General features: G+C 44.1%; 2 protein-coding genes across 2 annotated transcripts in view; one reads left to right on the top strand and one right to left on the bottom strand.

Moving 5' to 3' along the window:
* Positions 1–596: 596 nt before the first annotated feature.
* On the top strand, positions 597–23198 carry LOC137439859 (kelch-like protein 13). The gene is made up of 5 exons (XM_078768305.1): positions 597–1559; positions 2043–2477; positions 8915–9071; positions 21384–21497; positions 21839–23198. The coding sequence occupies exons 1-5, from the start codon at positions 1377–1379 to the stop codon at positions 22324–22326; spliced, it is 1377 nt and encodes a 458-aa protein (XP_078624431.1). The 5' UTR covers positions 597–1376; the 3' UTR covers positions 22327–23198.
* The window catches only part of NUP43 (nucleoporin 43), a 22167-nt gene continuing 18761 nt past the window's right edge, over positions 22822–26227 (bottom strand). The window contains exons 7-8 of the mRNA XM_068136034.2: positions 23282–23386; positions 22822–23091 (exon numbers count right to left, since the gene is read on the bottom strand). Coding sequence (XP_067992135.2) covers positions 22868–23091; positions 23282–23386 — 329 coding nt within the window. The 3' untranslated portion in view covers positions 22822–22867. The remainder of the gene's footprint in view (positions 23092–23281; positions 23387–26227) is intronic.

Raw genomic sequence — 26227 nt, 5'->3', positions numbered from 1 at the left:
CCATCTTGGATAGAAAAACCAACCTTCTCCGATCAACACAAAATTTCACAAACATGATCCACTACCCATACATATGCAGCGTGGACATTTTTGATGTCATATATTATGTGGTTTGGCAGCCATATTAGCTTGAAAGCTGATATTAAAATAAAAAATAAAAATCCCTTCTCTGAAACTGCTTCACCGATCGATGTGAAACCTGTCATGGCTGGTGAAAATGTGATACTTGAAAACAGCTGAAGGGATTAAAATCAAAGTTTTTTTAATTTTTAGAACAGTCAACGAGGGCATCTACCCGTTGTCACGGGCAGCGGCTATGCGGAGGCATATTGGCAACGCAGTCACATTGCTCTAGTTTGAATAAATATATTGGAAGGAAAATATTAATGCTTTTGGGTGTCTTTTTACGCTTTAGTGTCTCCTCCCCCCACACCTTGAAAACGACGATTTGATTGATTACCCATGTGGCCCGCTACGTCATCTCGAGGATAGTTTTGCCGCGGCTAGTTTTTACAATGATTTTGACTATGAGGATTATTGATCAGAAAAATCTTCTTCAAATTCACTTTGAGTCTGAAGCGACTTGTGCGGCCATTATCCGTTGCGTGCTAAGACAGCCTTGCTTTTGATTACGTCACAAAGATGACATCATGGCCATCGCGATTTTCAGGGGTGGTACCCGAGTTTTTTTGTTTTGTTTTTAACTTTAACTCCTCAAAAAGTAGAATTAAAAACCACGTTCTGTTCTTTGTTTATTACTTTAAAATCAATATAATCGCATCAAAAAAATTGTCTGTGGACCTTTAACATTTCCCAATCTTGTAAACTTTTTTTTCAATAATTTCCACATCCTCCTTTTCAATATATATATTTTTCTGTGCCTGTGATGTTCTGCTGTCCGTGCAATCCTGACAAAAATGATGGGTTGCAGTTTTGGTTTGTACCCAAACATGAACAAATTGGAACCTCCCCAGCTCATTGTACTGTGCAGAAAAACAATGTGTTGAAGGGTGTTGAATCGAAATTGTCTTGTGAATAATTTCCTGTAGTTTTGATTCTAGCTTCTCATGTTCCATCTGCTCCATTCCTTCCTTGACTGGTTTGTTGAGCTCTGGAGTTGAGGTCTCCCCCCACAATGTTGCTACCACAACATAAATTTAACTCACACGTTCGGGCCTGTTATTGTCACATCGGTGGTAGATTTTCATCATTAGCCTAATTTGCTAAAGCTTGGCTTGAAGGAACTTATTTGAAACCATGAACCCCTTGCCTAGACGACCCTGGAGAACTGTGTGGAAGTCGGCCGTATCGCCAACACGTACCACCTGACGGACGTGGATCGCTATGTCGACGACTTCATCCTTTGCAGCTTCGGAATGCTTGCACTCACACCTGGCTTCCTGAGACTTCCCGTCGAGCGACTGGAGCGAGCACTGGGGAGCGACGCGCTCCGGCGCTGCTCCGAGCTGCAGCTTTTCCGCGCCACGTGCCGTTGGTTGAGACACAGCGAACCGGAGACGGAGGGTACAGCGCGGACACGCGGGGATACTGGTAGTCCGGTGGGTACTCCCATTGTCAACATAGCATTGGGTTAATTTGCCCCAGGCACGGTGTCTTTCGCTCTGTGGGATACTGGAAATGGATATTTATGAAGACCGTATGGGATGATACTTGTGGGGAAATGATAGGATCTGTCAAATGTGCTGCTAAGAATGTAGAGTTGAGTTGATGAACCTTTCAGTTACAAAGAAAGATTGAGAGATTCTTATAAATGTTGTTTTGTATACATTCTTTCAATGTGTAAATTTTCAAGCATTTTCAAAGTTGTCACAATTTCGAGGGCCAAAGCCTGGGAGAAGTTGACTATGTTGAGTCAAATGCAGTTTGACTTTATTAATGGATTGCCTGTCATGTTTTTCCTCTGCCGCTCCAATACTAGCTCCACGCAACTCGCTTGATGTCTGATTTGGAAGGGACCATTTGATGAGAATAAAATCTCAATGTTAGTGTATTTTTGAGTTCCCTTTGCCCGTCTTTTACAGGTGCTGAGCAGCCAGACAGGAGGTGACGGAACAGGGCGCATGAGACACGCAGCTCGCCTGATGTCCAAGATCCGTTTCCCACTCGTGTCACCCCAAGAGCTGCTTAATGATGTCCAGACTGTGGATTTTATGCGATCGGATGCCGCCTGTGTTAACCTCCTCCTCGAGGCGAGCAACTACCAGATGTTGCCAGCCATGCAGCCTGTGCTTCAGTCAGAGCGTACACGCATCCGCTCGGATGCAACACACCTTCTGGCTCTGGGAGGAGTCCTACGGCAGCAATTGCTAGTCTCCAAAGAACTGCGATTGTTTGAAGAGCGCACACGGCGCTGGCGTTGCCTGGCACCAATGGAGGCACCCCGGTACCAGCACGGCATAGCCGTTGTTGGAAACTTCCTGTTTGTTGTGGGCGGGCAAAGCAATTACGACACAAAGGTATGCAGTGCCGCAACCGGGATTTCACCAGCACCAATTAATATTTCGATGCAACATTGCATTGTGGGTGTTTTGCATTTGGTAGCACATTGTTTTGTGTGTTGTCAGGTTAGATTTCTCAAAAAAAGGTCGTCATAAACCCTCCATTATGTGGCCACACCTGATGGTGGGAACCATATAAATACAGTGGCTAATCTGTTACATGGGAGTGGATTTCCTTTTGGTCATAAACAATAGGTTTTTGTGCATGACCACATTGTGCAGGTTAAAATAAGCTCAGTACTCCGAGTTCCTACTCGTGACAGTTTGGTGTTCATTTCCAATCCCAAGTTGAATTGTGGATATGGTTTCCTTGAACCACTATGTGGAACATGTTTGTACATATATAATAGGAAGCATGAATTGAGCTTTCCAGGATAAACACTTAAATGTTTTGGATACCTTGGGGAGAGGGTGGGGGGCACAAATTAGGAACCAAAATCTTTTTTTTAGTTAAACAAAACCCCTTTTCAGACTGATACTGCTGAGGGTTGGTGTACGCAGGTGTAAGGTTAGAACAATTGACTGCCCTTCGAGGTAAAAGGCCATTAAACCTGAGCCTCTTAAAATGGGAAGCATTTCATTTTGACGAGATAATGGAAAATGTAATCTGGGGCTGGCAGCGTGGCCGAGGCCCTAGAGGGTATGCACACTTGCCTCTAAGCCGTACAGCCTGGATTAGAATCTCGGACCAACCATAAAATGTCATCCCGGTGTTTCACATGCAGGGTGATTCATCATTGTGTCCCTTGGATGGACATGAAAATGGGCGTCCCACCTGCCAGCATTAGTTGGTGGACATTAAATATCCCACAGTATCCTTGATGGGTAGGCGAGCTATCACCAGCACCCTGGACAAATTACAAAGTCCTTCTCTAACTATTCTAACCCTCAGGCCTGGCCAGCCAGCTCGTGAAAATTTTGGGCCAAAAAAGAAAAATCCCCGGCCATTCCCACAAGAACATGGGAATAATTATGGCCGTTAAAGGAGAATTGAAAATGTAATCTGCTGATGCACAGTCGCGGCCAAAAATATTGGCACCCTTGCACTTTTTTCAAATAACTCACAATTTTCTCTTTAAATAAGTTGAAATTCACAAAAGTATTTGGTCTCCACAATTCTTTATTTCACTGATTCAGAACCTTTGTTTTGGATTCAGAACTTAATATATCCTTCTAAATCAGAAAATAACAAGTACAGATACATTCAAAGTACACCACCCCAAGCCTTCGGCGCCCGGCAATACCGCCATGCAACTCAGAGACTGTATTGGGAGGGAGAGGTGAACAATAATTGATTGATTAATTGCATCATTAAAATCAATAAATAATGATCATAAAATATTTTCTTAATCAATTGGCTAATAGCAGACCAAAACCACCAGTGCTTCATCCGAAGCTGTAACTTTTTGAACATTAATTAAATGTCATTAATCGAAAAAATTAAATAATTACTTGATTAATCAATAAATAATTAATTGATTGATCAATAAATCAAAAATATCCTTTATAGCCACATCACTTAGTCACTGTAGTGTCATGTCCAAATATCAGCTTCCGAGCTCAAAATGTACCTGAGATATTGCCCAGATGAGAAAGCTAATAAATAAATGATTAATAATGAAAAAAAAAAAAAATAATCGTAAAATAATTAAATAATTAATCAACTGGCTAATAGAATACCGAAACCACCACCATTTCATCCACACCTGTAACATTAAAAAAAATTAATGAACTCATTAATGGAATAATTAAATAATTAATCAATTAATCAATAAATCAAAAATAACCTTTACAGCCAAATCACTTGGTCATTGTCATGTCCAAATATCAGTTTCTTAACTCAAAAGGTGCCTGAGATATTGCCCAGAAGAGAAAAGAAACAAATAAGGACTTAATTAACTAGATCGTATTCATAGAATACTTACCGTGCAGTCAACTTGGTGTGAGCCAACTCTTCTGTTTTTGAACGTTTCTGTTTTTTTGATCCAATATGGCTGCCAGACCAGGTGAGCGATGACATCATAAATTTATATTCTCTAAATAATTGTTGCATAGATCATGCTCAATACATTTCAAACTGATCAGACTAAGCGTTGTCCCTGTCGAAATATGACGTCATAATCATGGCACCAATGACGTCATCGATAACACCTATTCCCCATATGGAGTTATTTACAATGAGCCACGTTTCAATTTTTTCCATAGAGCGGTTTTGAGATAGAGGTGCAACGTTTTTCGGTTTTTCCAAGATGGTGCCTGTAACACGTGAGCTATGACGTCATGATTATCATTAAAATATTGCAAAGGAGGAGGCACTCCTATGGTGAAAATTTCATGTCAATCGGACCAACGGTTGCCGAGAAAATGAATTTTAAAATGCTGACACTGCACACACTTTACTTTCCTGAAATGCAGACACAAATGTTATATTTTCGTCAAAAATCGTCGGAATTTCGCCAAATCTGTTTTGGTCGTGTGTTAATATACTTCAGCGATTGACAAATCTGAAATCAGAATTTTATTTGAGGTCAAAATGACCCCGTGAGGTCGCCCCGTACTTTGCCTGCTCGTCAAGTGCAGTGTGATAATTAATATTCCATGACCACTCTAGAAGACTCTTCTTCTTCACGCAATAACAACTTCTAGCTTCCAGACCGTACATCCAATCATCTTGAAATTTTTCACACTTGTTACACTTCATTACCTCTACTAAAATATCAAGTTTCACATCGATCAATGAAGCGGTTCAAGAGATATAAATTTTTTAAATATTTTCGGTTAATTATTTATATCTGCCAAACCACGTCACCTATCGCAAATTCCAAAAGGTCATTTTAGTAGACTGATATGCTGAACACATCTGTGAAGTTTCCCCTCGATAGGATCAAAAATGAGGGAGGAGCTAGGTTTTAAAAGTGCATGCTTAAAGACGTCACAACTCCAAAACCATGTGATGCATGATGTCATGCTCACTGACTTTCGTCATGGGTATGCGATTTTGCCTGCAAAGTTTGGCCTCGATCTGTTTTGTCGTTTTGGAGAAAATTGGATTTTAGTGGTTTTTCAGGCTTTGCACTCAAAACAATATGGCGGCCGAACCACGTGACCTACGACGTCATTGTAATTTTATTTCTGCATCAATTTATACTGAGAAGATGCTCAAGAAATTTCATCCTGATCGGATAAAGTTTTTTTATTTGTCGAATTATGACGTCATAACGGCGGCACCTATGACGTCATCATTCACATATGTTATTCCGCATGGATAGTTCTTTGCAATGAGACCTGTCTCAATTATTTATGTGCAGTGGTTTTTGAGATATAGAGGTGCAAAGTTTTTTGTTTTTTCCAAGATGGCGCCCGTACCACGTGATGTCATAATATTCACTAAAATATTCCACAGGAGGAGGCCCTACCATGGTGAAAATGTCATGTCAATCGGACCAACGGTTGCTGAGAAAATGAATTTATAAAATGCTGACACGGCACACACTTTACTTTACTGAAATGCAGACACGTACGTCGTACGTACGTACCCGAATACTCTGCTTCGTGAGCGCAGGGTAATACATAAGGACTTGATATTTGGTAGCACAGCCTTTGGACAAAATAACTGCAGTCAAGTGCTTCCTATCGCCATGAATGAGCTTCCTACACCTCTCTACTGGCAGTTTGGCTCAGACTTCTTGTGCAAACTGCTCCAGCTCTCCCAGATCTGTAGGGTGCCTTCTCCCAACTGCTGTTTTCAGATCTCCCGACAGGTGTTCAATGGAATTTAGATCTGGACTCATTGCTGGCCACTTGAGAACAGTCCAGTGTTTTGTCTTGAACCATTTCTGGGTGGTTTTTGAAGTGTGTTTGGGGTCGTTGTCCTGCTGCAAGACCCATGACCATCGATGGAGACCCAGATTTCTGACACCGGGTTGAACATTGCGCTCCAAAATGCCTTGGTAATCTCCTGATTTCATGATGCCGTGCACACATTCAAGGCAACCATTGCCAGAGGCAGCACAGCAACCCCAAAACATCACTGAACCTCCTCCATGCTTGACTGTAGGGAAGGTGTTCTTTTCTTCGAAGGCTTTATTTTGTTTTCTGTAAACATAGAGATGATGTGCTTTACCAATAAGCTCTAATTTGGTTTCGTCTGTCCACAGGACTTTCTCCCAGAAGGATTTTGGCTTGTTCAGGTGTCTTTTTGCAAACTCCAGTCGGGCTTTCTTACGTCTCTCTCTCTCAGCAGTGGCGTCCTCCTGGGTCTCCTACCATAGAACCCCCTTTCATCGAGTTGGCGACGGATGGTGCGAGTTGAAACTGTCGTACCTTGTGTCTGAAGGTCAGCTTGAATCTGTTTGGCAGTTGATTGAGGTGCTGTCTCCACCATTCGAACAATCCTTTGCTGCAATCTTCGATCAAGCTTTCTCTTGTGGCCACGACCAGGGAGGTTGGCTGCAGTGCCATGGGCCTTAAACTTCCTGATAACATTGCGTACGGTGGACACAGGAACATCAAGGTCTCTGGCGATGGACTTGTAGCCGTGACATTGTCCATGCTTGGCTGCAATCTTGTGTCTGACCTCCTCAGACAATTCTCTGGTTTTCTTTATTTTCTCCATGCTCATTGCGGTGCACAAAGCGCCACAAAACAGCAAGAATGACTCCTTTTCGCTATTCAAACTGGTTGAATGAGTGATTTTTATATTGCAGGCACCTGCAACTCTCACCATAGGTGAGTTAAATTCCAAAGTAAAGGAGAATCACCTGCTTGAAATCTATTTGTAACAACTTCTAAAAGGTGCCAATAATTTTGTCCGGGTCATTTTAGGATTTCTGGCTAACCCCCACTCTTGCAGGGAAAATGGCCTTAAAATGCCTGTTGTGTGTTGTGTATTTTAGGATTTCTGAGTGGAATAAGCTAAGATTTAGTAATTTTTTCATCTTTTCTTTGTTTTGTTTTTTCCACTACAAACCCAAAAAATACATATGTGGATAGCAATTTATTTTATTTTATTTTCAACAATTTTCTGGAAGAAATGGTGCATTATTTGAAAAAAAGTGCAAGGGTGCCAATATTTTTGGCCACGACTGCATGAATGTGCAACACGTTTGTAATTTTCACCCGTTATGACCATACAGCAAGCAGGTGTTGTATCAAAGGTTTTTCAGAAGAGCTTATGCAACTATTTATTCGACGGACAACAAGGATTCAGACTTGTGGTGCCCATCAGGCAAGCGTAATATATATATATATATATATATATATATATATATATATATATATATATATATATATATATATATATATATATATATTACGCTTTGTATTTGCATACAAAGTCGAGGCGAGCGAGCCTCGACTTTGTATGCAAATATATATATATATATATATATTTGCATACAAAGTCAAGGCTCGTAGAAGAGCAAGAACACTGAACGGATCAGGATGCAACAGAACAAAAGGAACAGTAGAGAGAGTTGGCAAACACCAACAGCGGGGTTGAAGGACAAAATAGAGGGAAACTTGGACAAACAATGGGTATCGGGACGAATGAGGGGTAGGGAAGGATGGATGGAAAGGGCAAGATGGATGCAAAGTCTCAGTTTGGATATTTGGGAGTTTCACCAGAACGAGATTGATGGGGGAGCATGTGTGCTCTGTAGAAACCTGGGGGTGAGGGGGGGTTAATTTCAATGATGATGATCGTGCAAGGCTTTGTGTTTTCCCTGGTGTCAAGCTGAGCAAGGTGTGAGACAGGGGCACCAGCCCAGAGCGGAGAGCAGTGCTTCATACAGCTGTGGATGAAAGCCTTGTAGGCTATCTCAGATGTTGCCTGTTCATGTTTTTGGATTGATGCTTAATCACGTACTCTCAGATGTTGTCATTGCAACTGCAGATAGGCGTTCAGGTGTGCCAAGGAAATATTTTGTATGCCGGAGGATGCTTCATCAGCAACTGCCTTTGGAGGCCAACTTAGAAATGTTTTGTCCAAGAAAGATCATGGCTGATAGTGAGACCGAGGAGTTTCACTGAACTTCCTTAGGAGGATTGTTAAAAAAGTAGATCGGAGGATTTGCCAAACGGTCCTTTCAGTGAGATTTGTCAGGATTGAAGACATATTCCAAGTGTTTGAACAGCCTGTGATTCTATCAAGGTCTGCCTATCTGAAGGATGTCACCAGCAAATAGGTAAAGAGGATTTTCCAGTGTCAGAGAGAACGTTGATGAAGATTGGGAATAGGAATGGGCCAGCATACTGGCTTGGGGCACTCCAGCTAGAACAAGGAGGAGATTAAAGAGACAGAGACAGAGACGAGAGAGACAAAGTGACAGAGACAGAGTGTGTTGTCATGTTCTCAGAAATACTTTGCCATTTTCGCTTTTGCGTGACTTTTACAGGGCAAGACCGCTGTAGATACGGTGTTCCGGTATGACCCACGCTACAATCGATGGGTGCAAGTGACTCAGCTTAACGAAAAGAGAACGTTCTTCCACCTGAGTGCACTTAACGGGCGCTTGTATGCCGTTGGTGGCAGGAATGCTGCTGGGGAGCTCGGTGAGTGATACCTATTCCGTCGTCATCGTTGGATCGCTGAGCTGTTCCTGTTAACCCTTTTCATTTTGATATTGGTGTCATGTGGGGCAGTACGTGTTTGGTATTTTATTTACTTAACTTTTTGTGTCAATCTCTGCAAGTAGAATGTAGCTTCGTCAAATATTTGACAACTTTTGCACCTCGATAGTTTGTATTATAATTTCTGCACTCTTCTCGATTGCTTATTTGCTCGTGGTCGGTAACGATCCCGCCATTTATTTCTCGAAGAGTAGGTGAGTTATTGCCAACACCCAAGGCAGAGGTCCCGGTCCGTACGTGCGTGTGTAAGTGAAGGACCGAATTCTAATTTGGTGTGTTGGTACAAACCCACGTCAAAATCCAAGATGGCCGCCACCATATATATGTCTGAACCTTGTGAGCGAAATATCTTGAAAAATAAACGAACTACTAACTTCTAATCTGGTGGGTGTATCGATGCATAAGGGAGAACGCCATTGAAAATTGGGTCGCCACGTCAAAATCCAAGATGGCCCCCTGCGTCTTCCACTTTGTCAACTCACATCACTTCACCGATGGGGGACCGAGGCGTAACACTTGTTTGTATTATAATTTCTGCACTCTGTTCTCGATTGCTTAGTTGCTCGTGGTCGGTAACGATCCCACCATTTATTTCTCGAAGAGTAGGTGAGTTATTGCCGACACCCAAGGCAGAGGTCCCGTTCATTAACTTCTGTTACTGTGCTAACCTGTGAACGAGTGATGGGATTTTGACCAAATTTGATACAAATGTATATTAGGAGATAAAAGGTCAGAGACTGTCCTCCAATAATCTAATTCAACATGCGAGATACTGTATGATAACCCACAACCACCCCCTGCGCTCCAGGGCCACACAGCGAGACACCGTATAGCAGGATGGCCTTTTTCACCAGCGAAGCTGCAAAGCGCATGTGCGTGACTATTTATTGTTTACACCCAGTCTGGTAAATAAAGAACATGGCCGAGACCATGAGCAGAAAATGGGAAATAAATTGTAGACATAGTAAACTTTGGATGCTCTTTAACTTGCCATAATGCATGCTGATTTTCTTACAGGGGTGACCTTTCTGAATATTTTGGCCCGCGTTTTTTATTTGTGAGCTTGAAGGAGAATTCGCCTGCCGCCCCCATGTATTTTCAGTCCTGCATGGAACAAATTGCAGAATGCCTGCCAACACCTTCTTGAATCTCTGACACTGGGTTACACCGCCTACTATCTGAGAATGGTTGCTCTCTCGGCAGCAGTTTTTGCACGATAAATGAATTCACCAGGTCGTTTGTATGGACGGTTATCTTTGATGATGAAGGTTAACCAATACTGCTTTATTTAAAAATCCAAGAGGCATGTGAAGGAATCTGGACCATATTGCATAAAGGACACTTTGTCACTAGGGGTGATGATACAATTTAAACAGACAAAAAACATGTGCTCCATAAGCGACCCTGAGGGAGGGGGAGGGGGAGCAAAGGGGTGAGAGAGGGGGAAGGGCAAAGGGGTGAGAGAGGGGGAAGGGCAACGGTGTCATACACTACATGGCCAAAAGTATGTGGACAGCCAAACATCACACCTGCATGTGCTCATCGAAAGTCTCATTCCAAAATCATGGGCATTAATATGGAGTTGGGCCCCCCCCTTTACTGCTATCACAGCCTCCACTCTTCTGGGAAGGCTTTCCACTAGATGTTGGAACATCGCTGCGGGGATTTGCTTCCATTCAGCCACAAGAGCATTAGTGAGGTTGGGCACGGATATTGGGCGATTAGGCCTGGCTCGCAGTCGGTGTTCCAATTCATCCCAAAGGTGTTCGATGGGGTTGAGGTCAGGGCTTTGTGCAGGCCAGTCAAGTTCTTCCACACCGATCTCGACAAACTATTTCTGTATCGCCTTCGCTTTGTGCACGGGGGCATTATATATAAAATATATAATCACCTTTAGAGGCCATTTTTCCCCCGCAAAGCGGGGGGTTGGCCTTTTTCGGGAACCGTGGTTGTTGTTTTTTGGTCCCCTTTTTGAAGCAATGTTTTACGGCCGGCTGCCCTTCCTGACGCCAACCCTTTTTGCCGCCTTTAACGACAAACAGGGAATTACCAGTGAACTGGTACTCAATTAGCCGACCTCGGAAGGATGACAGGCTGAGTCAACCCGACAGGGCATTGTCATGCTGAAACAGGAAAGGGCCTTCCCCAAACTGTTGCCACAAAGTTGGAAGCACACAATCGTCTAGAACGTCATTGTATGCTGAAGCGTTAAGATTTCCCTTCACTGGAACTAAGCGGCCGAGCCCAAACAATGAAAAACAGCCCCAGACCATTATTCCTCCTCCACCAAACTTTACAGTTGGCACTATGCATTTGGGCAGGTAGCGTTCTCCTGGCATCCGCCAAACCCAGATTCGTCCATCGGACTGCCATATGGTGAAGCGCGATCCATCACTCCCGAGAACGCGTTTCCACTGCTCCAGGGTCCAATCGTGGCGAGCTTTACACCACTCCAGCCGACAATTGGCATTGCGCATGGTAATCTTAGGCTTGTGTGCTGCTGCTCAGCCATGGAAACCCATTTCATGAAGCTCCCGACGAATAGTTGTTATGACGTTGCTTCCAGAGACAGTTTGGAACTCGGTAGTGAGTGTTGCAACCGAGGACAGACGATTTTAACGTGCTTCAGCACTCGGTGGTCCCATTCTGTGAGCTTGTGTGGCCTACCACTTCACGGCTGAGCTGCTGTTACTCCTAGACATTTCCACTTAACAATAACAGCACTTAGTTGACCAGGGCAGCTCTAGCAGGGCAAAACTTTGACGAACTGACTTGTTTAAAAGGTGGCATCCTATGACGGTGCCACGTTGAAAGTCGCTGAGCTCTTCAGTACGGCCCATCCTACTGCCAATGTTTGTCTATGGAGATTGCATGGCTGTGTGCTTGATTATATATACCCGTCAGCAATGGGTGTGGCTGAAACAGCCAAATCCACTAATTAGGAGGGGTGTCCGCATACTTTTGACCGTGTCGTGTATGTACAATGTGTACTATATGGACAGCGCATTGTTGATATTCTTATTATTATTATTTAGTGGCATAGGTGTGCTCCATTAAACGCCATGATAAGCTATTTTTCACCTTAACACGGAGTTTGTGCAAGGCACAAATCCCCGTTGGAGAGGGGCCAAGTTAAACCGCTACAAACTCAGAGGTGTTGTCTCCGTCAAGTTTGGTTGAAATTGGAAAAGTAACGACCGAATGTATCTTGGTCAGAGACAGACACCAAATTACGTATTTTATTTAGTATGACGGGCAAGCAATCTGGAATTATCAACTCACTCATTTGGGGGTCCTGCCTTCATGTTCAAGGCCATTGTGTAGTTGATGTAATTATTTTAAGGTTTGAGATTAGTTGGTGGAGAAGTTGTTTCAGACCCTGAGCCAGATACCTATATCCTCCTCCCTCCCCTCGGGATTTTCAGAGACCAGTATTTTTAGATACCTTATATGTCCTTTCAATATCTGCTCGTCTGGATTTTTTATTTTTTTTATTTCTGGATTAAAAAAAAAAATACCCAATATGAAACACGGGCTGCATTGCACATATTACGCCAAAAACACAACGAAAAATTGAAGTGGTTGAAGAATTTGACCCCCAGATATATTTTGTAAACGTATAAGCACAATGAACGATATTCATTTTGAAATTCTAGCCAATACTTTTATACATTGCTCCTTCAAAATGTTGTTCTGTCATGGAGTGAACACTTGAGCGAATGTGACGTTTATTTTCTTCAATTTTAGTTTGCAAATAATACCGCAAAATATGTACAAAACACTGTACTGTACACCAATGTAGATATTTTCACATCACAATCAAAGATAGAGAACTCATTCTAATACAGTCATACCTATGAGATCCATAAATGGCTTTCATATAATATTATGTTTAATATTTTAACATGATTACATATTGGCATGTAAAGTAGCACGTTTAAATTACACAACCATGCTGGATGTATGAACACCATAGCCAAAAGATCAGTCATTGAATGACAATATTAGATTAATAAACAGGATTAAATTGACATATGTGGGAAAATTACATGCCCAGACCAGGAATCGAACCCAGGTACTCTGGAAAACCATACCAGTGCTCTGCCATCTGAGCTATCTGGGCGACCCTGATTCACACATATAATTGCCACTTTCTATCAATACTTCCGGGGAACTCTCTAACAACCATAGGAGCACCAACTGCCTGAACACGAGAGGGCCTTCCCCCAATGGAGGGGACAAATCCATGCCCTCTATTATAAACACCACTGGGGCGTCGTGAAGCAATTAGATTAATGAACAGGATTAAATAATGAAAATCTTTGACGGAAAGAGTGGCAATCATATGTGTGAGAAAATTGCATGCTCAGTCAGGGTCGCCCAGATAGCTCAGATGGCAGAGCACTGGTATGGTTTTCCAAGAGTACCTGGGTTCGATTCCTGGTCTGGGCGTGTAATTTTCCCACATCTATCAATTTAATGACAATATGGAAATATTGTTCCGACATACTAAATAATGTGCCTGACTGACATAATACAAATGATAATGCAATATATATAATAATAATATCATGTGTAGTAACATAATACAAATAAATTAATACAAAACACCAATGTATTGAGTTCAGGTTTTTAAAATGTCGATATAACTAGAACAGCACTCTGTAGAGCGCACACCTCCACCAGGCTGAACAGTTTATCTTTTGTATCCCACTGATGGGCCGGATCTGGATTTGGACCAAAACCAAAATCTAATGGGCTTCTTCTTGTCACCACACCAACTCATTCACCTCGTTTTGTCATGTCATCCATAACTTTTTTTAAACATCATGTTGTATATCGCTTTTCTCCTGATCTCCCAATGGTGAAGAATCACTTTTTAAAATTCTCAGATCCAGATCCGGACGAAATACCAAATTTCGTCCAAATCCGTCCACAACTTTTGAGATATCTTGTTCACAGACAGGGGTAACAACATAACCTTCATCCACCTTCGGTGGCAGAGGTAAAAACGTGCAATGATGAATTTAGATATGCAAACGTTGTAGGCCAGTAAACCCGCAGATTTCAGACAGATACAACAAATATTGTAAACAGACATCCAAGCCCTGGTTTATAAGCTGCACTTTCAGTCAAAAACATCAGTCTAATCATCCCACTCAAATTTGATATCTTAAGGTCACAAGTTCAGGGATTTCCTCATCCTCATGGGTTCTGCTCTGATTCCTCCTTTAGTACTTCCACAAGCTCTTGTGGAATAAGAGAACCCTCCGACTACATGAACGCCAGTTTTCCATCTGCTATGTCAATCTGGTTGAGGAATGTTTGGGAATGCCTGATCCCAGATAAGATCTTGGTAATTTTATCTCTTCACATGCATCCTCAGAGAATCTCTGCAGGGTGGAAGAAGACTCGTGTTTCCTCCGTTGTAGTTTGACAGCAGCATTCCTGGTTTGGCAGAGACGTTCCATAATTTATTTTTTTTATGTCGCAACGTGTTGATGTCATTTGTATCGGAGCCTTTGTAGAGGATTCATGTGAAACTTTCCAGCCTCTAAAATATGTAATTTTCAAATTCAGGTGATCTTCCAAACGCTGGAAAATGTCAAGGAAGTCTTCATGTTGCCCGAGGGTCTTCAGAGTCATTAGTGTTCCCTTCCGTACAAAGGCGATCGCAGCCATTGAAGGCAGGTCCTGCAGGGAGTGCCAAGCACGTGTCCTTTCCCACGTCTTTGATAATACTTTGCACATCCATAAGACGACTCTTGTTCCCAACTCCAGTGTCAAATATAATTTTCTGTTGGAGTTCCTGTGTGAAACAGTAGAAGTATGAAGATACCTGCGTCTGGTAATCTCACAATTATCGTACAATTATATGGTGAATGGCTGGCAATGTGTAGACGATGAAGGATGATCTTTGAGTCTGCTTCTTCTGTACAATTTAGATTTTCAACCTCCTCTGACAAAAATAACCCCTGTTGCCAAGAGATTTTGGGGCACACTTGTCCTTCCACTCATCCAGTGGGAAACTGGTAAAGCTCTGCTTGTTTTGATCATTTGACTGGAATGTCTTCCAATCTCTTGGGATGTTTGTCAGGGTTCCTTTAATCGTTTTTATTTTATTTTTTTGGAAGAACTCCTTCTTGCTGTCTCTCAATATCTTTGATTGATAAGGGGAGGTAGGAGTCTGCCACCTGTGCATGCAAAAGAGCATTGCCATTAAAGATGGAGCTTATGGGGCCTTGGGTGGGGCTGTGTGTTGTATGTGAATCATCTTCCAAGAAATGCATCAACTTGGGTGGACTTGTCTATCTTCCATCAGCAGCAGCCAGTGCCCAAGGTACAGGACCAAATGGGAAGTTTAGAACTCTCCATACTGACGTTGTGTTCCAGGGGAAGAAGGACAAGCTGACCAAATAAGTCTTTGATCTGTGATTTGCTTTGACTTCCTGGATTGTCCTGTGACCTTTGCTGATATTTGAGAATGTCACAAGTCATAGGTGTAAAACATGTGAATTAAATATATTTTTACACGATCTAGGTGCATTTCCCCCCGGAAATATACCCGATTTTTATTAGAATTAGTTATGCATGTGACTAAAAAAAAAAGCAAAAAAGAAAAAAAAGAAAAGCTCGTCATACATAAGCAATGGCGTGCTGACGAGGAGGGGAGTGTCGTTGAAGCTGAAGGGAAAGGTGTGTGCTGCATGTGTGAGAAGTGTTATGATTTATGGGAGCGAGACATGGGTCATGAATGTAGAGCAGCAGCGAAGGCTGGAAAGGGTGGAAATGCGAATGGTTCGGTGGATGTGCGGAGTATCGTTGAGAGAGAGGAAGACAAATGATGAATTGCGAAAGATGATGGGAATAGAGCCTGTGATGGATGCTGTGAAGAGGAACAGGTTGAGATGGTTTGGTCATGTGTTGAGGAAGGATGAAAGTGACTGGTTGAGAAGAGTGATGGAAATGAATGTAGAAGGAAGTAGAGGACGGGGAAGACGGGGGAGACATGGCTAAAGATGGTGGAACGAAAGATGGTTGGCGCATGCGCAAGATTGGTCGTCACGTCTCTTCAAAGCTGTCCCCGCGCGCACGCTTTCGAAGTTAAGTAATTTTTCACAATTGTGTTTTTGTCGAATCTGTATCTTTCTTTCGGTGTATGTACCTATTGGGGTGACTTTAATAGGTTTCTCGGTGTTGGTTTTTCATACCTGTGTACAGAATCGTTGTTTTTTTCATATTGTGTATTCTGAGGCCTAGTGTAGCGCTAGTAGGCTACCGTGTCAGCCCTTGGCTTGAGGCTTTTTTTGTCTCAGCGGTTCTTCGATCGCGCTGCAAATTACTTTCGGTCTCTGTTTTTCACTGTCTTTTCACCCCATACTTCCTTGTTTTAAAATCTCAAAAAAAAAATATATATATATTTTCCTTCCCTGTTCTTATCCGTTTGTTCGTTCTTATTTGTTCGTTCGTTCTTCGACCACGTTGTTCGTGATCACGTTGTTAAAAAATGTTTCATCTGTCCCCTGAAGAACTTTATTTTGTCATATTCTATAACACCTTTTTCTTCTTCTTCTATAAAAGGATGCTTTCGACTTGCTCACCAAATCTATTCATTCAAAAAAAAAATTCCATCTCTTACAGTGAGTGCATCTTTCATTCATTCCCTAAACTCTCCAGAACTCCACCCATCCTTCAGCGTCCTCAAATGTATTTTTGACTCGAATGTCTCAAGAAACTCATTTTGCAATAAATGTTCGTTTCCCATTAATCGTACACTTTTCAAAATCCAATCTCACCCCTTCCCTCCAAATCTTCCCCATCACCCATCTCTTTCAAATCTTCCCCCTTGCCCCCCCCCCCAAATCTTCCCCATCACCCATCCCTTTCAAATCTTCCCCCTTGCCCCTCCCCTCCAAATCTTCCCCATCACCCATCTCTTTCAAATCTTCCCCCTTGCCCCTCCCCCCCAAATCTTCACCATCACCCATCCCTTTCAAATCTCCCCCCCTGCCCCTTCCCTCCTAAACTCCCCCCACTCCCCTCCCCTCCGAGACTCTCCCTCACTCCTCCCCTCCCACCCCTCCCACCCCTCCTCCTCAAAGCGTCCTCCCCGCTTCTTCCCCCTTCCAACTTTCACCTTCTTCTCCCTCAACCTTCTGCCTCACTCTTCCCCCTCCTCAAATAACACCTCACTGCACCTCACCCAATCACCATCAAACCTTTTGCCTGCCCCATTCTTCCCTTTCTACAAGCTATTCTGTAATCTCTGACACACCTTCAACAGCTCTCCCTACCTCTTCCTCCTCTTCCACATCTTACCCTACCGCTCCCCCCCCCCCCCCCCCCCCCTGTTCTGTATCCGATGCTCCCCCTTCCTCTTCCTTAACAGTATGGACCTCAAACATCCGGGGCCTTTGCTCAAACTTAACTGATCTCTCCATACAGGTTGCTTCTGACAAACCAGACATGATCTGCTTAACAGAAACTTTCCTCCTTCATGATGTCTCTGATTACTTGGTATCTCTCCCAGGTTACTCCCTCCTACGGTATGATAGACCTGAGCCTCGTCCTGGAGATGGGGTTGCTATCTTTATAAAAAAACTCTTCCTCACTCGCCCTGCACTGCCCTCTCTCCACCTCACCCCCAGGAATACCTTTGGCTACGGCTTCCCCTTCGCTCCCACCTTTTGTTCATATGTGTGTTGTACCGTCCACCAAACAGTGATGACTCCATCTACATCTCGCTGTCTACCAACTTCTATCTACCCATCCCAACTCTCTCTTCCTCATATGTGGTGATTTCAACTGTCACCATGCCAGTTGGCTGGGGGTGGGTACCTCTCTCACCAGCCATGGCTCTTCAGCAAAAGACTTCTGTGACTCACTGGGACTGACACAATCTGTCAATTTCCCAACCCGGATCTCAGTCAACGGAGCATCTTCTCTTCTGGACTTGGTTATGACTAACTTCCCTGAAAATGTCTGCTGCTCTTCTTCTGCTCCAATCGGCTCTTCTGATCATGTGCTTGTTAAAGTGGACATCTCTCTGACCATTCTCAGAGAGCCTCCTCAGCGTCGACGAGTCTGGCATTTCACTCAGGCCAACTGGCACGGTCTTCAAGCAGCCATCAATCATCTGGACTGGTCTCCCATCTCTACTGCCTCTGACATCAACTCATCCTGGGAATTCTTCCAAAGTAAATTGCTCTCTCTCTCATGCACAGATATATCCCATCTCGTCTTCAGTTGTCATACCCTTCCTCCCGTCCATGGTACACGGAATCTTGTGGTGAGGCTATTACCCAGAAACAACTTGCTTTCGTCTCCTGGAAAGGAAATCTCATTTCCTTTCACAAAGCCCGAAACAAGTGTGTGTCCACCCTCAGGAGAGCCAGGAAACAATATCTCTCCGTTCTCAGGACCGAACTCTCTTATCTGTCTCCCTCTTCCAAATCCTGGTGGCGTCTGGTCAAATCTGTTTCTGGTGTTTGTTCCCCCTCCATCCCCTCCATCCCCTCCCTCACCTCAAATGGCCACACGGCTGACTCCGCACGTGAAAAAGCTGAATGCCTCAACTCTGTGTTTGCCTCTAAATCTTGTGTCCCAAACCCATCCCTCTCTGTACCCACCGTACCCAGTTGTACCCAGCTGCTCCTGGACTCTGTGTCCTTTCCTCCTGACAAGGTGGAAAAGTTTCTGTCAACCCTCGACTCTGATTCTGCAACTGGACCTGACGGCATCAGCCCACGGGTCCTAAAATCATGTTCTTCCGCTCTTTCACTCCCTCTCTCTGTTCTCTTCACCCTCTCTTTTGCTCAAGGTCATCTTCCATCTGCTTGGAAATCTGCCAACATCACCGCTTTGCACAAAAAAGGTGCAAAAAGAGATCCCAGCAACTACAGACCAATCAGCCTTCTCCCAATTATCAGCAAAGTCATGGAATCCATCATTGCTTCAGATATGAAATCTTTCCTCTTCTCCAATGGCTTGATCTCTGATCATCAATTTGGTTTCAGACCTGGACACTCTACTCTGGACATGGTGCTTCTGCTTTCTCAACAATGGATGGAGGTCCTCAATGCCAAACAGGAAATTAGAGCAGTCTCCCTTGACATATCACGTGCCTTCGATACGGTCTGGCACCCCGCTCTGCTCACCAAACTCTCCTCTTTTGGTATCCATGGAAATCTCCACGCATGGCTGGCGGACTTCCTCTCTAGTCGTAGTCAACGTGTGGCCCTGAATGGGTTTCTCTCATCTCCTCTTCCTGTTCCTGTTCAGGCTGGAGTTCCCCAAGGCAGTGTTCTGGGCCCTGTGCTTTTTCTGGTCTTCATCAATGATCTCTCTGACTCTCTTGAAAATCCTCTCTATCTCGTTGCTGACGACTCTACTCTCTGTCGCTCCATTCTTCATCCCTCAGATCGGCAGTCTGCAGCCTCCTCACTCTCTGCAGACCTTGACAAAATCACAGACTGGGCAAACAAGTGGAACATGTCTTTCAATCCTGACAAATCTCACACTCTTACGATATCTCTCCGAAAAGACCGACTGGACAACCCTCCCATCCACTTTCTGAATAATCCTCGCCAAGAAGTTCTGTCACTCAAGCTTTTGGGTCTCACTATCTGCCATGATCTTTCCTGGGAAAACCACATTTCAAATCTGGCCTCCAAAGCCAGTCGCCGACTGGGCATCCTCCGTCGTGCGAAGTCCTTCCTTGGCACACCTGAGCTCCTCACCACATACAAGGCTTTCATCCGCAGCTCAATGGAATACTGCTCTCCCCTCTGGGTTGGTGCTCCTGCCTCACACCTAGCTCGCCTTCACGCTGTTGAAACCCAAGCATTCAGAATCATTGGAATCTCCCGCGATGAAGCTAACTCCAAGGGCCTCTCACTCACTCACCGCAGGCAGGTTGGTGGTCTTTCCGTCTTCTACCAACTCCTCTCTGGCCTTGCCCCCCCAGCTCTCTCCGGGCTCTGTCCCGCAAATATTCCTACAGGTCGCACAAGATCTGCCTGCAACCCTCTTATGGTTAAACTGCCAAAATCAAGACTCTCTGCTCACCTTCACTCCTTCATTCCTCTTTTCTCCCACCTCTGGAACAAACTCCCTCACTCTATTCAATCCCACTCCACCCTCCAAGTCTTTAAAACAGCTGTTCACCAGCATCTCTTATCTTCCCCCATCCAAAACCTTGATCTTTTCTACCCCCGCTAATTTCACCCCAATTCCACTTTTTTGAAATACCAACTTCTGTCCAGGAAGTCCTTGGTGTCCTTGTGTTTTATACTTCTCCCCCCCCCCCCCCCCTTCCCATGCCTCCTCCCCCTTCCCATGCCTCCTCCCCCCGGGACCCTCTCCCTCCCACACATCTCCCTGCTCTCGGATGTTGTGTTTGTGTGCTTCCCCTTCTCTCCCCATCTCGTCTTCCGCTCCCTCTTTTTGGGTATTTTGTTTGTCTGGTTGATTTGTTTGTGAAGTAAATGTTAGCTCTTTCACGAGCCTCGATTCAGTATACAAAAAAAAAAAAAAAAAAAAAAAATGCGGGCAAGGGGGTTAACAAGGGGAGATGCAGAAAATAGGGCAAAATGGAGAAGATTGTCATTACATGGGGCCCGCAAGGCTAACCCCCGCTCTCGCAGGGAAAATGGCCTTAAAATGCCTGTTGTTGTTGTTGTTGTTGTATACATAAGCAATGGGCAGAAATCGATTGGTTTTGGTGGAGTAAACTCAGCAATTACCCAGCTTCAATGGGGAACCGTTGATAAAGTCAACAATTGTTCCCCCAATCTTATCTAAGCTGTACAGATTACTAACCTGACTGAAAATCTGCCCCACCCGAAAAAGGTACCTGACTTCAAAGAAACCGCACAGCCACATATTGTTTGCAGACAACCTGACTTCAATAAATAACTCCATTGTCAGGGTTTACAAAAATCCACATTTTTAGAAATCATGGGGGGGGGGGGGGGGGGGTGGGGGGGAGAGGAGGTCACATCTTAAGGATGTGGATGTGGACCTGAATGCGTTTGTTTCCATCGCTGTGGCATTGTGAACTGTTAAATAACCAATTTAGCTTCAGCTCTTACATGAGCTTCGATCTTGTATAAATAAATAAATAAATAAAAAATTGTTCCTTATAACACATGACCTTCAAAATTGCCTTTAAGCTGTTGGTACCTTTGGAAATACCATTTGAACATTTTTAATTTTCTTGCATTTCTTCCCCAGCCACTGTGGAATGCTACGAGCCCAGCAATAACGAGTGGACGTATGTCGCAAGGATGAGTGAACCCCATTATGGGCATGCTGGCACTGTGTACAGCAACCTCATGTATATTTCAGGTGTGGTTTCATTGTTCTTCTGTTTTTATGCAACCTGGTTTTCTGTGGTCAGTCAAGAAATTCCCCAAACAGTTTTGTCCTGCATTTTCGAGTGACATTTCTCAGGATGCTTGTATTTCAAACCTAGCTTTACATTGTGTTGTACTGTGACACATCTCCCCCCCGCCCCCCCCCCACCCCCCACCTTGGCTCGAGGGATGAGGGAAAAGGAGTTGAGGTGGAACTGTAAGCCTTTCCTCATTAGGGGGCAGAGAGTGGAGATCAGAAAGTCATACCTGTTCATTCAGTCTCGATTGAAATAATGATCATCTTTTCCCCTCCCCCTTCCTTGTAACCTACAGGTGGTATTACTCATGACACCTTCCAGAAAGAGCTGCTTTGTTACGATCCCGAAACCAACAGATGGTCCCAACGTGCTCCGATGTCTACAGTGCGTGGCTTGCACTGCATGTGTACCGTTCATGACCGACTGTATGTCATTGGTGGAAACCACTTTCGTGGTGCCAGCGACTATGCGGATGTGCTCTCGTGCGAGTTCTACTCGCCAGCTGTAGACCAGTGGACAGCCGTGGCACCAATGTTGCGTGGCCAAAGCGACGTAGGTGTCGCAGTCTTTGAGAATCGCATCTACGTGGTTGGTGGTTATTCTTGGAACAGTCGCTGCATGGTAGAGATGGTGCAACGATACGACCCGGAGCAGAATGAATGGAAGAAGGTCTTCGACCTGCCAGAATCTCTCGGAGGTATTCGTGCGTGCACCCTCACGGTGCACCTTCCAGAAGACGAGGATCGTGGGGACCTCTCCGAGTCTCTGTTACCCCCCCCATAACCCAGAGTGACAATTGGGAGTTAGTGTAATCCCACATCCCCATGACTGTGTTTCTGTACTAAATACACCCGACGTTTGTTTCGTTTCAAGTGACTTTAAGGATGAAATACGAGGTCCTGGAATAGGCCTCCAAACCTCCCCTCCTACGTGAAACAATTTTGCACGATGACTCGATTCCTTTTTCTAAATCTTTTCCCTTTTCTGCCCCTGTCGCATAGAATTAGAACGCTCAGGCAAACCGTTCCCCTTTTGGCCATCTTGATTTTCCCCCTATGTTCCCTAAAGGTACGGCAATGAGTGTTGTGAACTCTACCATTTTGTTGCTTTAAGGTACTACTTGCATGCATATCAATTCACCTTGGCGTTTTTGACAGGGTGTGTTGACTCGATTCTGCCGTGTAGTGATTATTTGGTTAAAGTCTTGCACCTCAGTGATCTTCCTTGTGACCTGCCCCTTTCATTTTGATTGGCTGCTCAACAGGAAGTGTGGAATACTTTCATGCATGCCTTCAGTTTATTAGACAATACCAGGAAAAGGAAATCAATACACACCGAGCTGGCTGACAACGTACACTGCCTCTCTATCGCTCCCGCACACGAGAAATTGGCCAAAAATGTCCAGGCTGTTCATGGAAAGGCCTCCCTCTGGCAGCAGGTTGGTTATCTGGAGGTTGGTAAGAGTGGGGTCTTCCACAACCCAGTTGTTGATAAGTGTTGATGCATGGTCACTCAGGGATGATTGTACCTGCTGATGACCACGAATACCTGGTGACAAGCAAAGCAGTTTATCACAGGGTGATCAAAAGTTGCGACCACTTAACCTATTAACTGATGCACTTTGTGGAATGCTCGAATAAAACATTCCACATCAACTTGGATCAAATGATTTGACATTTACTTTGTGGCAACTTTAAATCGTCCAAATGTTCAGTTCACATCAAATAAGGAAACTTACCAGATCTCTTCCCTTGTCCAGAAAGTGCCCAGTGCCACAGAGATCCATCTTCAGAGCACGTGAAAAGGTGGTTCGGCACAGTCGGATGGAATCGAACTTCCCACACTGTTGGAAATTATAGAATTGGGAGAAGTGACAACAACTGATTAACGGTTTGCACTTGGTTTGCACCGATTAACGGTATTAGATGTGATGGCTCTCCGGGATATCTATCGGCTATCTCCTTTCCGCGGGCCTGGTTGAGCAGAACTAACCGGGATTTAACGTTTGCAGAGAAACCGCATCGTTCGATCCAAAAAGATTGCCAATCACAGATCTTCGACCGTTTGCACAAGATAGGGAGATAGAATTCCAAGTGCTGTGATTTCACTCTGTCATGGCTGCAGACAATATTCATTTATGATGGGACAAGTGATTAATTTTATTCCGAGTTGCACAAAGGTTACATCGCCATCATTGGAGAAACTGCCACCGTTGGGGGGGTTGGGAACGTCTAAGGCAGTTACCTTTGCAACCAATATTGCAGTACATGACCTTTACTTTTCATTTTATTTTTTACATTTTCTTCGGCTGTTCACTTGTCAAAAACAGCTTTCACAAATTCCAGGTGGCTGAAGTGCACCGGTTTTTCACTCGATAATAATCATCGCAAAATGGAATAAAAAGATTGGAATACTCCCTTTGTGCCATCATTAGCATTCGCTATCAAAGTTAAATGACAGATTTCCAAAATGAGAATTGGAGGCGACCATCGAATTGTGGTTAAATTTTCCAACAATTTGCAATTCCATTGAGATTTTTCAGAGCAAACTGATTAAACCATAATTACCGAAAGAGGTGGAAGAAGAGTTGAGAATATCACAATGTCCTCTATTTTGCAGCATCTGGGGGAAGGGGACAGCAAGGGCTCAAATTCACAACTATTTGACCCAATTTTCAAAACGTGCCTTCAACTGACAAATGTAGTTTGCCAAGGATCAGTATTTATAGAAAATCCATTTAATTCTTGGAATGGGTGCATTCACGGTAATTGTTCAGACAAAGCTGATGCCCTGAACCAGAACTTCATCAGATTGTCTCACATGCACAACGATAGCAGAAAGCTACATATTATCAAGTTTCATGTGTAGCCCAGGAAAGGTCATGGCTGAAGGCAAGGCCTAGAACTTCTTCCCAGTGGCTGACCATGAAAATAGGTAGGTTTGTTTGACAATCGTTCAGAAGCAACAGGGTGAGACACATTTTCCAGGATGGAGGACATTTCATGACCAGACCAACGTCTAATCTATTTCAGATTGGCACGCACACGCACGCACACACACACACGCACACACACACACACAGAGAGAGAGAGTCACAACACAGTCTGCCTACAAGTCGGAAGGGGTATCGTACGACACAATGTGGAGTCATCTGCAAAAAGCAAAAGGTTTTCCAAAGCATTGGAGAGGTCATTTATCTGGATGAGGAACAAGACTGAGCCCAACACTGCCTTGAGGCCCTACAGCAAGCATCAACTGGAAAAGGACAGACGGAAGGGTTCCATTGATAGCAACACGTTGACCGCGCGAGTGGAGGAAATCAAAGTGCAGGTGATAAGGCGGGCTTGTATGCTGCAAGCAAAACAGTATGAAAAACTGCTTAATGCCCGTGATGTGTCATGGTAGACGGTGTAGACCTCATATTTGACTATTAGGGCCTCTGACCATTGCTGAGAGAGGAGCAGCAGCATTTTCAGGGTTGAGTGACCAAGTCAGAATCTAAACTGATAGAGATCAGGCTGTTTGAAAAAGCAAACACTGACATCAGGAACCATGATGGAATCCATTGGGAAGCAAACCTACTGCTCTGAAATTGGGAGGATCCATTTTCGCACCAGTTTTGAGAACGAGGCAGCCAAAGATGAAAGACGGTGAAGAGTGCAGGATCTGAAAACATGGGTACTGATGCATCTGGGTATATCTCCAATGCTGGACAGAATCCCAAGCAAAAGGACTTCATAAATGTTCAGGTGGAGGCAAATTGAGCCTTTGTCAAACTTGCATTCTTGCTATTATGAGGCACAAAGCACGGATTACACAACTCTCGGCCCAAATAAGCACCAACTCGCCACCAACACCGCTGTGCACAAAAAACACGGCGTTTGCAGCCGCAATAAATAAAAAAAACCTTCACCCTCAACCGAACAACCCTATTATTTGATACTTCACTAAAGTTGCAAACCGTTTGTTTTTCTCACAAATGCAGTTAAGTTTAAAAAAAAAATGAAACCGCAACTCAGGTGACCTTTTCCAAAACTAGCCCTGCCCATCATGGAATAACTCGATCGCTCTTTCAGCCGGGATTACTGCACGCCATTGCTCACAAACACGGAGCACAAGATGCCTTTCTGGCGAGAATCTATCTATAATTCCAGTAATCTCTGTGTGTGTGTGTGTGTGTGTGTGTGTTTGTCTGTGACCGCTGTTTCTCGACAACTACCGGTCCGATATACTTGAAACTTGCCAGGTATATTGCTGGGGACCCGAGGATGTGCCTTTTCAAGGTTTCATATTAATCGGAGAAGTAGTTACCGAGCTATGGCGATTTCTTTACCAAACACTGCAAGCCGTTCGCTTTGGACCAAACCATTTCATGTAAATAGAGGGGGGGGTTCTGTGGTCGTTGCGAATGGACCAAACCATTTCATGTAAATAGAGGGGGGGGTTCTGTGGTCGTTACTGCCACGTGGTTTCAAAGTTTTTTTTTGTTGTTGTTGTTTGCACGCATGCTTTTTTGCACGCACGTACGGGCACGCACGTACGGGCACGTCCTAGTAAAACAAATGTCAGCATGGTCGTTTTAAAAGGTGTACCATGTAGCTCAAACGTAAAAACACTTACTCACCTCCACATCTCAGCTGATGTCGAAAAAAAAATAATCAAAGCGAACAGCAGGTGAGAGCGG

This window comes from Myxine glutinosa, chromosome 14 (genome assembly GCF_964187855.1).
Source record: "Myxine glutinosa chromosome 14, kmMyxGlut1.1, whole genome shotgun sequence".
NCBI lineage: Eukaryota > Metazoa > Chordata > Myxini > Myxiniformes > Myxinidae > Myxine > Myxine glutinosa.
This window is presented reverse-complemented; position numbering and strand designations above follow the sequence as displayed.